This window comes from Alosa alosa, chromosome 1 (genome assembly GCF_017589495.1).
Source record: "Alosa alosa isolate M-15738 ecotype Scorff River chromosome 1, AALO_Geno_1.1, whole genome shotgun sequence".
NCBI classification, from domain to species: domain Eukaryota; kingdom Metazoa; phylum Chordata; class Actinopteri; order Clupeiformes; family Clupeidae; genus Alosa; species Alosa alosa.
The window spans coordinates 2,386,320-2,400,166 of record NC_063189.1 but is presented as its reverse complement, the minus strand read 5'-3'; the positions used below and the strand labels follow the sequence as shown (position 1 = coordinate 2,400,166).

At 43.7% G+C, this 13,847-nt stretch overlaps 2 protein-coding genes across 13 annotated transcripts in view; one reads left to right on the top strand and one right to left on the bottom strand.

Annotated features, from left to right (window-relative positions):
• The window catches only part of fam184aa (family with sequence similarity 184 member Aa), a 39,541-nt gene extending 37,743 nt beyond the window's left edge, over positions 1 to 1,798 (bottom strand). For all 4 annotated transcript variants that reach the window (XM_048240288.1, XM_048240296.1, XM_048240304.1 and 1 more), the window contains exons 1-2: positions 1,134 to 1,798; positions 1 to 37 (exon numbers count right to left, since the gene is read on the bottom strand). The exon at positions 1 to 37 is cut by the window's left edge and continues 818 nt beyond it. In XM_048240288.1, coding sequence (XP_048096245.1) covers positions 1 to 37; positions 1,134 to 1,313 — 217 coding nt within the window. In that variant the 5' untranslated portion in view covers positions 1,314 to 1,798. The remainder of the gene's footprint in view (positions 38 to 1,133) is intronic.
• Positions 1,799 to 3,154: 1,356 nt separating this feature from the next.
• si:ch211-266g18.6 (synaptotagmin-like protein 2) lies at positions 3,155 to 13,758 on the top strand. Of its 9 annotated transcripts, none has more exons than XM_048257948.1 (13): positions 3,156 to 3,709; positions 4,106 to 4,251; positions 4,478 to 4,535; positions 7,493 to 7,593; positions 8,661 to 8,719; positions 9,231 to 9,332; positions 10,685 to 10,857; positions 11,415 to 11,517; positions 11,743 to 11,904; positions 12,153 to 12,231; positions 12,331 to 12,430; positions 12,886 to 13,091; positions 13,332 to 13,758. In XM_048257948.1, exons 1-13 carry the CDS (start codon positions 3,582 to 3,584, stop codon positions 13,469 to 13,471), a joined length of 1,557 nt encoding a protein of 518 aa, XP_048113905.1. In that variant the 5' UTR covers positions 3,156 to 3,581; the 3' UTR covers positions 13,472 to 13,758. The 9 variants fall into 9 exon arrangements, 8 of the variants coding, with proteins under 8 accessions (XP_048113878.1, XP_048113869.1, XP_048113860.1 ...); XM_048257941.1 differs by having other exon boundaries at positions 4,106 to 4,254; XM_048257956.1 differs by lacking the exons at positions 3,156 to 3,709; positions 4,106 to 4,251 and adding an exon at positions 4,945 to 4,987 and having other exon boundaries at positions 4,523 to 4,535.
• The last annotated feature ends 89 nt before the right edge of the window (positions 13,759 to 13,847 follow it).

Here is a 13,847-nt window from a genome sequence, read left to right as displayed (position 1 = left end):
CGTGCTCGTCGTTTTTGGTGTTGAGTGCATAAATGACCTAGAGGAATCAACAGGCAGAGTCGGTGACTGAAAGGACACATTTTGTGTAGCACAGCGGCACATCAACAAACAACACGCTACTGTTTGCATGGCTTAAAATCGCTCTTTACTCACTCATAATAATAAGTAACAATAGGCAGAGTACACTAACCTTATATGTAATTGTGAAACACCACTGTAAGACATCTCCGTGGTACTGCTGATACAAGTCTCAAGAGATGTCTGACAATCTTAAATCTGAAGGGACCACCTAAACCGCTCTACTTTTAAGCTCCAAGCCAAATGAAGCTTACGCGCTTGGAAACCTTCATCTTGCATATCTTACATTTTGTTTTTGAAGACAGAGAGGGAGAGAGCCTCTATTCCCTAGTGGCGACTTAACCTACTTTATTTACTGATGTGCTCATTAGCGGATTCGGATTGATGAACTTGGATCTCAGTTATATAAGCAGATTAAGCGGTTGACACCCACAACTGTCACAGTGATCTCCAAAAGTCGTGATCTCAGCATACAGTTCTGTTCTGGTATTTACAAAAAAACTGTTTCACATGTGCCATCCAGCTATGCACTCATAGATATTCTAATGTAAAACGTGTGGGTGTATCAAAACATTATGTTAATGGAATAGAGTGATTTGGCCCCCGCAGGCATTTAAAAATCGATGAAGATACGTGAGGCTAAATGATTGAAGTGAATTCAAGCCAGACTAAACAAATAAAAGGTCTCAATTTTGTTATAGGCCCTATATGTTTAAAAACTGATGGTGCCAGTAGGTAAACAAGAGTATGCGCCAATTGATGTACAGTTGGACTTGTTGTGGGGTCGGTATTTAATAGAAGCATTACAGAGAGGGTAGCTTCCCCACAGCGTCTAGTCAACAGCCCATTGCAAAACTGCGAGTTTTTGGATGTCATTATGACTGAATGAAATGTAAAAAAGAATAGCCTATATAAACGTACACAGAGATGGCCTTCATTTTGTATGAAGTAGCCTTTGAATAAAGAATCAAAGAAAACAGGTAGCGTAACACTGGTGCGACACCTTGCACGATCAAAGCAGCATCCTCGGATAGGCGCAGACTTCAGCTACTAACCTTAGTCAGTTGTGCAATCTTTTTGCTCATTTTCAGATGCAGGTCTTGCGTGTACTCCATGGTAAGAGCAGTTTCGTAAAACAAATTCGACGACGATGCAGGATTATTCCCTAATCCAGTGGTTGAAGGGGGGTTGCTAGAAGCAGGACTATACTGCTGCCAGCCCGTGCCCGTCGCCATCTTCGCATCCACCGTGCTGTCACAACAGACAGCTAAAGATGCCTTTGAACGAGGTTACGTTCTGTCATCAGGCATAGTGTCCAGCTGGTAAAACTGCCCTTAAACGCTGTTTCAACCCATGTAACAGCCGTGTTTCTTTCCGCGCTACTCCCCGTTCCGCGTCTTGCACTACCAAGCCCGGTGGTCGCTCGATTGCATGTCAGACAGAAGATGCTCTAGTATGCTTCCCCGGTGAATCATAAATAATTTACTTCCAAGGATGAAAACCCTGACGAGTGTCCTCCTGGATGCCAACTGCAGCGACTATAAGCGCTAAATGTGGGGTTGACCAAAATATCACAGCTTCAGCAGTAAGCACCGGGTTGCGTAGAATGAACAGATAGAGCAAAAACAGATCCGCTAAATGTAGAGACCTGCTCCAGGGTAACAACTAAGCCCAACGCTCTGGATTCTGGAAATGGCATTTCTATGGTCTCGCATCTTGGTTACTGACGTCATTGCTCCGGTGGGACTGTAGCCCGAGCAGCTGGGCTGGCTTTGAAAGATCACGTCTGTCAGTTCAGTGCTGTGGCATTTCTGTGACTTTTCATGAGATGATTACAAACACTTCTGTTTTTGCCCATTTATCCCGTTTCATGAAGGCCTAATTATTTACTCTAAATATACTTAGATATGTTGTAATTTGTGGATTTATTGTATGATATTGGAAATGGTTGTAAAGTCGTGTAAAATCGAGTTTGAATCTGAATGTGATCACTGAGATCTGTATGGGGAAAAAACAGCAAGGCAAGCATTCTTTATCAGTGCTCCCAATATTTTATTGGAATAGAATGCCATCTACTGGTGTTTCACTGTACTTCAAAGTTCACTAAACGTTTAGAAAACAAATACATTACTGTAAGCCCACATAGGGAAAAAAAACAATGACCCCACTCCATTTCCTTTTTACATATTGTGCCTTAAATGCACTCTCATTCATTCCATATAAAATATGTTGGACAAAAAGGTTTGCAAAAAACACCCTGTCTGCATGTGATCCACAAAAATCATGTTCATTCATTAATATTAATGGCACTGCTCACCCCTGACCTAGTTACATCAAAGTATGTGGTGAATATGATGTCACACAAAGAACATAACCCCAAACACAAACTTGATTAAGTATGGATAATTAGGCTAAACACCCATGGCACAATAAGTATAGGCAGGAGCTTATGTCCACACCCTCTGAACAATTGTATTTGGAGAAGGTGGAGTATGTGAATTTAATACCCTATAGTCTTTTTTGCACTGTTGCCAGCCAGTTGTTTTTACATTTTACGGGTGAGGCAAACGTGTAATAGAGAACACGGAAACGTGTTTGAGCCAGTGTGAAATTCCCCCAGCAAGCACCATTGCAATGTCAAGAGAACAGAAATGTTGTCATACACTTACAGTGTATATTATGGATGTGGGTGTAGGCCTACATTGCGCCTCCTTACAAAACCCATAAGTATAGGCTGGCCTGGGCGTACCGCGTGTTCAATAGGCTAGGCTACTGCCAATCATCCAGGACAGCTGTCATATCCATGCATACTTTGCCAACACACGTCCCCACATGCTTTAGGCTAGTTGTGCCAATTGCTGCCCACGAACACATTCTTTTGAAATAGTTGAAGACAGAAAGAGACTACACACTATTCAAAACATTACAAATCAAATTAAGATTGTTCAGTGATTACATAATGACAAACATGGGTTTGGTCTTGTGAGAGTAAATATTAAACTTTTTTTTTAACTGGGCGTTTACCAATGGCGCAATGGGGTTGTTAATCATTTACAATTTAATTATTAGGCATAGGATGTTTTCAATGTCTGGGTTAGTGCCTTCTAAATTTGACCACAGTAGAAGCTTCGTGGAGTTGTAGTTCTTGAATTTCTAGTCTAGCCTACCCAATTTCAGCTCAGTGAGAGTAGAGTAGCCTACATTATCGCCACTGAAGCGTCTCACACCTCTCCGTGCTCTGTTTAGGCTACTGTAAGGTGATCAGGATATCAAAATACGACGCGGTCTTCCTCCAACACAAAAAAACAAGACCAACCTGTTGTTCAGCCCACTCGAAGAGAGGACAAGTTTGTTTGGGCTTTGTTTTCTACACTAGTGTTGTGTTGTGTCCCGTGCTGACAATGGACATCTAGTAGGTGTAGATCTATTGAGTGGCGAGAGGGTTCGAGGAAACTTCGTGGCGAGTGCTTGTTACAGGTGGAACGAACCAACGACAGTCTGCGATGAAGCCGAGCGCTAAATTCCCGGAGCTCCTGGATTTGAGCTTTTTGTCCGCTGATGAGGAAGCGGCGATCCTTAAAGTTTTGCAGAGAGATGAAGAGTTGAGAAAGTTTGACACCGGACGCCAAAGGTATGTATGATGGTACAAATGCCTTGTTTCACAAACCAAAGGCAAGTTTAGGCTTAGGCTACTCACTGCCATGATCGTCTCTTGTCACTACATGCCTCTGTAAACATCTGCTGCCAAAAAGGTTCAACTCATTTATTCAGCTTCCGTGATCTGGAATTAATCTTAACACAAATGCATTCGGTGTGCTGAAGTGAATAATTAAATTGCAACAGCACTTTAAGATGTAGTCAACAGCACGGTAAGTGTGTGTGATTCTGATTTAATAGACAAGACATGGTTGAAAATGGAGTAAACTTACAGAGATGCCAAAAACACAATTTGGGAGAGGTTTAAGATTAGCCTATGGTCACCACCATGGGCATACTGCTGTATGAATACATTCCTTTTATGTTTTAGGCGGCTGAAGGCCACCACTCCAGACCCAAAGCAGGTGAGGGTCATGACGGGTGAGTGGTTCGAGGATCTGAAGACAAAACGTTACGGCCAGCCATGCGACATCACAGCTGTCGTAAAGTCCTCAATGAGGAGAAAGAGGACACCAGGTGGTAGGCTACACTTAATTTGTTACCGGTTCATTTGTTACCCATTTGACACTTTCACAGAAACATACAGTATTGAAATTAATTTGAATGAAATTTAATTTAAAGTTGATCTGTAGAATGTATGCATTTGTGTGATGTATGCTGCTTGTTTATTTGTCCTATATATGCGATATATTCAATAACCTGACTCTCGTTATAATTCAACCCTATTGTTTTTATTTTGTAGCACCCAAGATTAACCCCTTCATGACTTACACTGCAACAGAAGCCCGGGGAGATTCAAAGTACAGTAATAGTTATGATTGTCCTAATGCACCACTGTACTATATACAGTAATTTCCTGTGTATTGGCCGCATTGTAAGCCGCAGAACAGTGTTTTATGCAAGTTAAAAGAAGCAAAACCATATTGATATTAACTGCCCCTGTGTTTTAACCTCATAGCTAAAGAAATGTAGCAAAATCAATGTATAAGCCGCGGCTAATAGTTGGGAAATTACGGTAATGATAGCTAAGCACAGTCCAGTGATTCTTTCCACCACTCCATAAAGTATGATACGCTTTTCGTAAACATGTAAACAAGTATATAAAGTAAAAATAAGGTTTGTATTTTCAGAGACATGAAGGCCATGCTTGTTTTCAGGGTGTTTCTGTTGAGTAATATGTGCTTGAAACAGATTTGTGTTTCATTTTAGTCAGTTATCCACCTCCAGGCATCTTCCGGCTTTTGCTGAAGAGGTTTGTTAAAATGCAACTCTCCTTTATTTAAAGCACAACAATTATGTAACAGACGCAGTTCCATAATTAATTAATTAGTGTTTTACTGACCCATTAGACATACCGGGAATACACTGATGAAGATTTCAATCTGAATGATGGTGGGTCTACAGAGACTTCATTGCTACAGCTATTTTTTCTTATGTCATGTCGTTTTGCATATTTTGTTCCCTGACATTGATATTACCATTTATTTCCATAACATTAGATAAGGCATTGCTTAAATGTGTACTTGCATCTAAGGTTACACATGCCAGGTCAGGGTGTCTATAGATGCACATGCTATTCATAGAATAGCAGACATATGCTTTCACTTTCTGACGAAGGCAGCGACTGTCAACATCAAAATGACAGTACCATCCTGTCTTGCAGAGCCTTCCTCCTCTGAAATTGGCCGACAAAAATCGCCAAGCTACAACGATGAAGGGGCAAAGCAGCCTGCTGGAAAATCCTCTAACCCTTTCCTCGACGCACACACCCCCGCCAGCGCTGCTGCCAGTGCTCCTGACAATCATTCCCCAGGAGTAAACGATTTACCTCCTGCCGAGAACAGGAGTTTCGCCTTCATGCCTTTCAAGTCTAGCGCCACCCCGAAGGATGCTGTCACGCCGGCCGAGTCGAGCAGGATGGTGTCCCTCCCCCCCGCTTTACGTAAAGGGGCATCTGTGGAAGACAGCTGGGTGAAGATATCTGTTGAACCCAACACCGTGGCCCAATCTGATTTGAGACGAGATGGATGTGATGGGTCGGAGGCCCATACTAGTTGCTCGTCATCAGACTCTGAAGAGTCCCAGTCGGTCCCTCAAACGCCCTTTGAGCCAGTCCTTCTGCAATACAAGGAGAATGTCTCGGATGACGTAAACATTTCTCACGTACGCGAGAGGCCGTTGCCTCACCGGAGAACATTTGTAAAGAGAAGCGCTGATTCTGACAAAGCAGAGCGCTCAGAGCCTGAAACCACAAGCTCGCTCTCCTCGAACTCGACCACTGAGCCAACGGAAGTGATAAGTTATGAAACTGCTTCCTTCAGATCCCAATCTTCAGAAGTCACTTCCTGCTCTAGCAGTGAGTCTGCAGATGTTCTTGAGAAAAGTGCGTTTGAGATGGAGGGGCCAGAGGTGATTACACTGAAGAAACAGCCCCGGATGGACTTCGGTTATCCATCACAAAGTGCCACACATACCCCACAAGTCACAGGCATTGAGGAGTTTGAAAACATACAGGTGTTGTCCAGTGTAAGAGATGTGGATAGCAGCGAGAAGGAGAGTCCAGGAGGAGATTCGCACGCGAGTGCTTACATATTTGGCAAAATGGCCTCACATTCAGCAGAGTTCAAAAGCAAGGAAACAGAAGATGAGACAGTTCGTGAAAACAAAGCTCTTGGCATCAAACACAAGGCCTTCGAGCCAGCCCAGCTAAATAAAGCTCCCTCAGCAGAGAGTCAAGATTCTCCAGTGGACATCTGCGAGTCTATTCAGTATGCTGGCCGTGAACAGCCAGAGGACAAATTAGTTGATTTTGGTAAGTCTCCTGAGGTGGAATATGAGATTCCAAAACTGAGTGCTCATTCCTTTACAGTTGCTCATGCAGAAGATGAAATGCTATCTAGTGAATTAAGCAGCTCACAATTTGGCGACGGGCATCATGCTAAGCAGACTGAAAACAACTATATCAGAGAAGTCAATTTTGAGGTTCGTACCAAAGAAGATGAATTGGGAGTAAGTGAGAGGGGTACTGAAATGAAATTGCCGTCTACGCAAACAGAGGTCCCGTGGGGCAGAGACCAAATGGAACTCGATGACTCTCTCCCTGAGATAAGGCCTGGAGGAGACACACATTCCTCGTCTTTAACGATGTCGGGCTCGGTCAAAGGGGAGATAGATGTGGCGTTGAACACGCCTGCAAATGGTGTCCTCAGTGCACGAATGAAGCCCCCGAGGGCTTACAGAGTCCTGCCGTTACAGTCTAGTGACGATCACATGACCAGCGGACAGGACGCACACACATCCTCAGAGGTAGAGGAAGTGGCCGTGGGCGAAATCAGAGGCGCCGCAAAACCTCCTCGGTACGATCAGGAAGATACATGGCCCTCGTCCCCCAAGTCCCAAGAGGTCAACGAGACATGGCACTGGGCACCTCCTCATCGGCCCCTGGTTTAGATGAAGAGACGGTGTCAACTGGTGCTCCATGGGACACAGATGGGGATGTTGGTGATGTTGTAGAGCTCAGTGGCAGTGAATCCACTGAGTCTGTGATTCTCAATGAGACGCTTAGTGGAGATGGCAGGCAGGAGATGCGCAAGAGGGATGCTGATCTGCCTGAGCGGGTCGAGTCTGCAGGCTCGCCCTTTGAAGTGCTGCAGGGAAACCCCTTTGCGTTTGCTGCTGTCGGTGGTGTGCGTGTGTCTGAGGAGAGAAGCGTGACCCCTGAACATGTATCCTCAAGTGTTGATGTACGTCCTCTTAGGCCCGAAGACCCGCCCGACCCAACTGTACAACTGGGAAATGGAAATTACAAAATACCGGCCATAGTCGTCATGCCCTCTGAGCAGGCTAGTGGAATTAAAGGTATGTATACATATTTGTATTTGCACTATTTGTACTAATTTTTAACAAGAATCTAAATAATTTCACAGTAAGCCATTGTGGTTTTATGTGTTGTGGTTCTGGCACATTCCCATTGATCTTAGGTAAATTTATTTTAGAGAACAGTTAGTTAGTTAGTCATCAGTATAGGCATATTTTCATGGTCATCTTATTAGAATACGTGGAACTGGTTATGTGGTTGCCTAGAAACATTGCTCAAAAAGTTGTCCCATGGATCATGACCTTTATAGATTATGTTTGTGTCTTACTTACTGTACATGAAGATTTCTTGTGTTTCTCTAGAGTAAATATTTTTTCTGATGGTTGACATAAATTACATACAGTTCAGGGCCCAGCCATCTGTCCCCACTTGTGTGTTGTGTGGGAGTGTTAAGTTTCTCGTGCGTTTCATGGCCAGAAGCTGTGACATTCTAGCAGCAACACCACCCTACTTGGCATTGACACACCCTTTTAAAGCCGATATCGTTTGTCATCCGCCCTGTCCGATTTTCTCTCCCAAGACTTCCTAAATAGGGAACGGGAGAGAGTGATCCGTAGAGAGCTGCTTTGATTAATGCCGTGCTTGTGGAAGGGCCTTGAGCTGGATTTGAATGCTTGCCTTGCAACACTCTGCTTTTTAAACACAGTCTGTAAACACTGTGATCTGAAAGGCCAAGTTTCGCACAATGCACCCTCTGAAGGAAGGGAACTCCAGGGGGCTCTGTGCACACTAAGTGTCTTCATTTGTGCTGCAGAAGTGTCAAGGCTTCCCTGATTCAGCCTGGTCTTTGGGCCTAAACCAATCCTTTTAATGCTGAGTCACTTTAAGGGGCTATTGCATTAGGGTTTCTGTGCCAAAAACAGTAGTGTGCACTTGTTTTTGTAGGATACAGTCATTTTTTTATGTGCCTACAACGGTACAACACACTCATTTCAACACTACATTTGCAAGTGTCTAGAAAGTAATAGTGCAGTCATTTCTGAAGTGTACACACATATCTATGTATGGAGTATCAGATATAGACAGGATATAATATTTCTGTTTTTAGAGGGAGGATCACAGTCTGAAGCAACCAAAGGGATTATCGCATCCAATGCTGAATGGGAGGTTTGTGTGTCTTTTGCTTAAGATCTCTCAAATAACTTACATACATGGTTCTATAAAGTACGTTTCTGATTTACAAATGGACAATTTTATTAATTTGGTGTACCCTTTCACACACATCTTCCATGTAAGGAGAACTCATATGAATGTATTTTCTAGGTATTTCATGTGTTTTATAGGTAAAGTACGTTTGCATTTACTGACATTGTGAATGATCCATGTCATTTGTTCAGTGTATGTGTTATATGCTACGTACCTTCTATACCATATATTTTGCATGAGCTACAGTATGTGTTCTAAATATTGCATGTTCTGCAATGTTGCATGTTGCCTGCACCTGCTTGTAGTTTGCCTCATGGCATACACTATTGTTATGGTTCTGTGTTTAGTGTAAATATGTAGCATGTATTTGTTTAGCATGCTCTGTGGTCTGCACACTCTTAGCCATGTCATGTGTTATACGTTTGGTTCCTGCACTGCACACGTTCTTTGTGTTTTGTGTGACGTGTTTCAGGATGAGGGGCTCGACTCAGGCGATGACCAGAGTTCAGTGTCCAGCTACGGTTCCGAGCTCTCAGGCAGGAAGAGTCACCTGTCGAATGCATTATCTGCAGGGGTAAGAGTCACCTGTCCAATGCATTATCTGCAGGGGTAAGAGTCACCTGTCGAATGCATTATCTGCAGGGGTACGTGCAAACTTAACATTTGCCCTCCACTGGTTCAGCATCTTTTTACATGATGTGCAATGAGACACGCGGACCTGAGACACAAGTTGCAATGAGACACGCGGACCTGAGACACAAGTTGCAATGAGACACGCGGACCTGAGACACAAGTTGCAATGAGACACGCGGACCTGAGACACAAGTTGCAATGAGACACGCGGACCTGAGACACAAGTTGCAATGAGACACGCGGACCTGAGACACAAGTTGCAAGCGGAAATTCAAGAGCCAGTTTCCCACACATGTCCTATACTGGTCACTAATGAACACTGTGAATGGGCGGGTGTGCGAGCTGGTCACTAATGAACACTGTGAATAGGCAGGTGTCCTATACAGGTCACTAATGAACACTGTGAATGGGCAGGTGTCCTATACTGGTCACTAATAAACATTGTGAATGGGCAGGTGTAAGCTGGTCACTAATGAACACTGAATGGGCAGGTGTGCGAGCTGGTCACTAATGAACACTGTGAATGGGCAGGTGTGCGAGCTGGTCACTAATGAACACTGTGAATGGGCGGGTGTGCGAGCTGGTCACTAATGAACACTGTGAATGGGCAGGTGTCCTATACAGGTCACTAATGAACACTGTGAATGGGCAGGTGTCCTATACTGGTCACTAATAAACATTGTGAATGGGCAGGTGTGCGAGCTGGTCACTAATGAACACTGTGAATGGGCAGGTGTGCGAGCTGGTCACTAATGAACACTGTGAATGGGCAGGTGTGCGAGCTGGTCACTAATGAACACTGTGAATGGGCAATCAAATGAACACTGTGAATGGGCGGTGTGCGAGCTGGTCACTAATGAACACTGTGAATGGGCGGGTGTGCGAGCTGGTCACTAATGAACACTGTGAATGGGCAGGTGTGCGAGCTGGTCACTAATGAACACTATCTGCACACCAAAGAGCTCCCGTTTACAGTGTTTATTAGTGATGTTTCATGCACGGATTAGCCCTAGTTGTTGTGGACTAAAAGCTTTTTTTCCCAATGGAAATCTCAATTGAAATTCTCTTTTAGTCCAGGACTACAGTAGACTTAATCTCTGTATCGGAAACTGTCCCTAAGGATATTGATGGGCATAGATGTTTCAAGAAGAATTTCTATGGGAAGAATTCATACATAGTCAAGGAGTTTAGGGAACTACACTCTTAACTGTGTTGATGCCTGTCTGCAGCGTATGGGCAGTTTGATGAGCATTTACACTCTTAACTCTTAACTGTGTTGATGCCTGTCTGCAGCGTATGGGCAGTTTGATGAGCATTTACAGTGACGCCGGGGATTATGGGAACGTGCTGGTGCAAGGGGCGGTGGAGTTTGCGATGATGTACAGCCCGGCTGAAGAACTCATCATCATGGTGGAACAATGCCAGGACCTGGCCTATGGCAGTGCACGCAAACAACGCACTGATCCGTAGGTTTCGCACAACCACAATCTTCAAGGCCTGAAACTAATGATACATGGTGCAACTCTTTGAGTAAAGTTGCTGGGCAGTCATATAACCGCTTCCATGTGTTCTGATTTAATGATCATGAAAATTTGCCCATTGATGATTTAAGTTATCTAGAAGCTAGGCAAAAATATTTTGCTTAATATCCTGCCCAAACAATAATATCCAGGAACATTGCCCAGGAACATTGCTCAAAAAATGCTTTGTGGATCATCAGCTCAATGTACAGTAATGTAAAATACCCAGTATAAGGAGAATCCACTGTTATGTAGAATATACTGTAGTTATTGTATGTACCTGTAGAAATTGTTTCAGTAAAAGTACTTCTATTGAATTATTTCTGATAGGTGTCTTGTAGCCTGAAAGCGTTCATGGTTTCCTAGTTTCAGTGTAGAATTCTCTCTGGTAACTGCTGTGCTGTGCAGTTCTTCATGTTTACCTCGGATTATATGACTTCACTAATTGTAGAGTTTTTGTGAGCGCTAACAGTAGCTCTGCATTCCTTCCCTCTCCTTGCCAGATATGTGAAGACATACCTCCTCCCAGATAGGTTTCGACGCACAAAGAGAAAGACCTCCATTAAGAAGAACACAAACAGCCCAGTTTATGTTGAATCACTCAGGGTGTGTACTTACACAAAGCTCTCTGAATTGGGTGGAAAGCTGTGTGTTGGTTCTTGTGTACATAGTGTTGACCTACTTTGTCCCTACGTTTGTTTTTTGCTTAACCTGTTGTTGACACAGCAATACTGGCACAGTGTGATAAGTCATAGCGTAACATGGCTTGTTTTTTCTGCACAGGACATTATAACGTGTTTATTTCACTCTTCTTGTTTTTTTTCCTCACAGTACAAGATTAAGAAGAAAGATCTGATGGACAAGATGTTGCACCTGTCCGTCTGGCACAATGACTCCAGGGGCAGAAACGTCTTCCTGGGCCAGGTGGAGCTTAACCTGAAGACGTGGGACTGGGGGCACGAGGCTCTCACCTGGTACAATTTACAGGCCAAGGTAAGCAGATCATCACCTGGTACAACATACAGGCCAATGTAAACAGAGCATCACCTGGTACAAAATACAGGCCAATGTAAACAGAGCAAGCCCTGTGGAGCTATGGTCTCACAACAGCGATTAAGTCCTTTTGAGGTTATAGTTCAGTATTCAGGCCTTGAATGTCACACTAAGTAAATAATTTCCTATAAATTATATCAATCTGTAACTTTTTTTTTGTCATTTCCTTTGTCTTTTTTTACATGAAGGGTGGTGAGGGGCAGGAATCTCAGGACTATCGAGGAACGTTGTTTGTCGCACTGAAATATACACCTGCAGTGTCAACAGGTGCTCTCCCGTGATTTCAATCCCATCTATTTGGATCACTTGCTACCTCAGCCTTGATATGTGATGCATGTTCTTTTCACTTCTCTGATGTAATTGTAGGTGGCTCCAAGCAGAACACTGGAGAAGTCCATGTGTGGTTGAAAGAAGCTAAAGATCTCTGTCAGCTTAAGTCAAATAGTGTGGACTCCTTTGTGAAGTGGTAAGGGAGATTCTTCCTCTTTAGTGACTCTTTTAGAAACTCTTTAGTGTTGGCATATGTGATGCTATATGTAGTTGTTGATGTAGAACCACCTCTAAACTCTTTGGGTGGGTTCTTTTATTGGCTTTTCAAGGTCAAACAGTTTTCTGGTTTTAGTGATTTTGCCATAATGCAAGTTTGCCGAAATGCTTCCGAAATCTGGAAAAACAAAATTCAGTGTAAAGGTGTAGAACCTCACTGCAAAATAAATACCTGTATTCTTTTCATTTCACATGTATGAGGACTATGTACCTATGTTTTCTATATTGAAAAATACTCAAATGAATCATACATTTCAAAAGTAGAACAAATACAAATACAATTCAATGAATCGGACTCCAAACAGACACAGTAGATTTCCTTTTTGGCTGACCAAGCCTGATGTGGTACACTTCTGGTCCTTCCTCCTCTTTCAGTTACATGTTACCGGACACAAGTAAGAAGAGTCGTCAGAAGACGAGAGTGGTGAAGAAGTCTCTGAGCCCCGTGTACAACCACGCCATGGTGTTTGACGGCTTCCGGGCGGGCGAGGTGCGAGAGGCCTGCTGTGAGCTGACCGTGTGGGAGCACCACAAACTCTCCAATCAGTTCCTCGGCGGGCTGCGACTCAGCGCAGGAACAGGTAAGCGTCTTTTCTGTGTGGGCATCCCTTGTTGTGGCTGTGGATCGATAGTGAGGTGAGGATGATTGAAGGTGCAATCTGATACTTTTGATCCCCTTTTTTCTGCAAATTGCTCCACATGATTCTCTAGCTGTGTGTCCTGTGTGTTCAAAACCCCTCTGGTTTTCACACCCCATAGTTTCCCTTTCGAACAAATAAAGTCTTCCTCATGATCTATCGATGGATTCTTTTCTGCCGCAGGCGAGAGCTACGGCAAACAAGTGGACTGGATGGACTCTGTGAATCAGGAGGTTGAAATCTGGGAGCAAATGCTGGCCAAGCCAAACAACTGGGTGGAAGCAGTAATCCCCCTGCGCTCCTCCATGACACCCCGGAAGTGAAGTCTTCTGCTGGAGGACACAAGAGTGAAGGTCATATGAGTGTCTTAACGACTACGTGCGAAACTACCAGTGCCGTGGGCTTGATATTTATGGAATTGTTCTTGTGATTGTCAGGTCTGTGTGACTTAACCAGTTGTTGTACATAATACAAAATGTTAGTGACGCAAAGCCGCTGTTATCTCCCTCCATCTTCCCCTTTTCCCAGAAATCACTGTCTTTTCAGATGTGACTACATGAGGTGTTTACATAAAAGGATCTCTGATTGGAATAAATAACTTTTCCTCTAACATGTGCTGGCTGCTTCCCTTGTGCTTTTGGTGGTTGAGGTCAAGGACTGGCCTCTGTCACGCTATGAATTTCACACTGCCCAGATTGG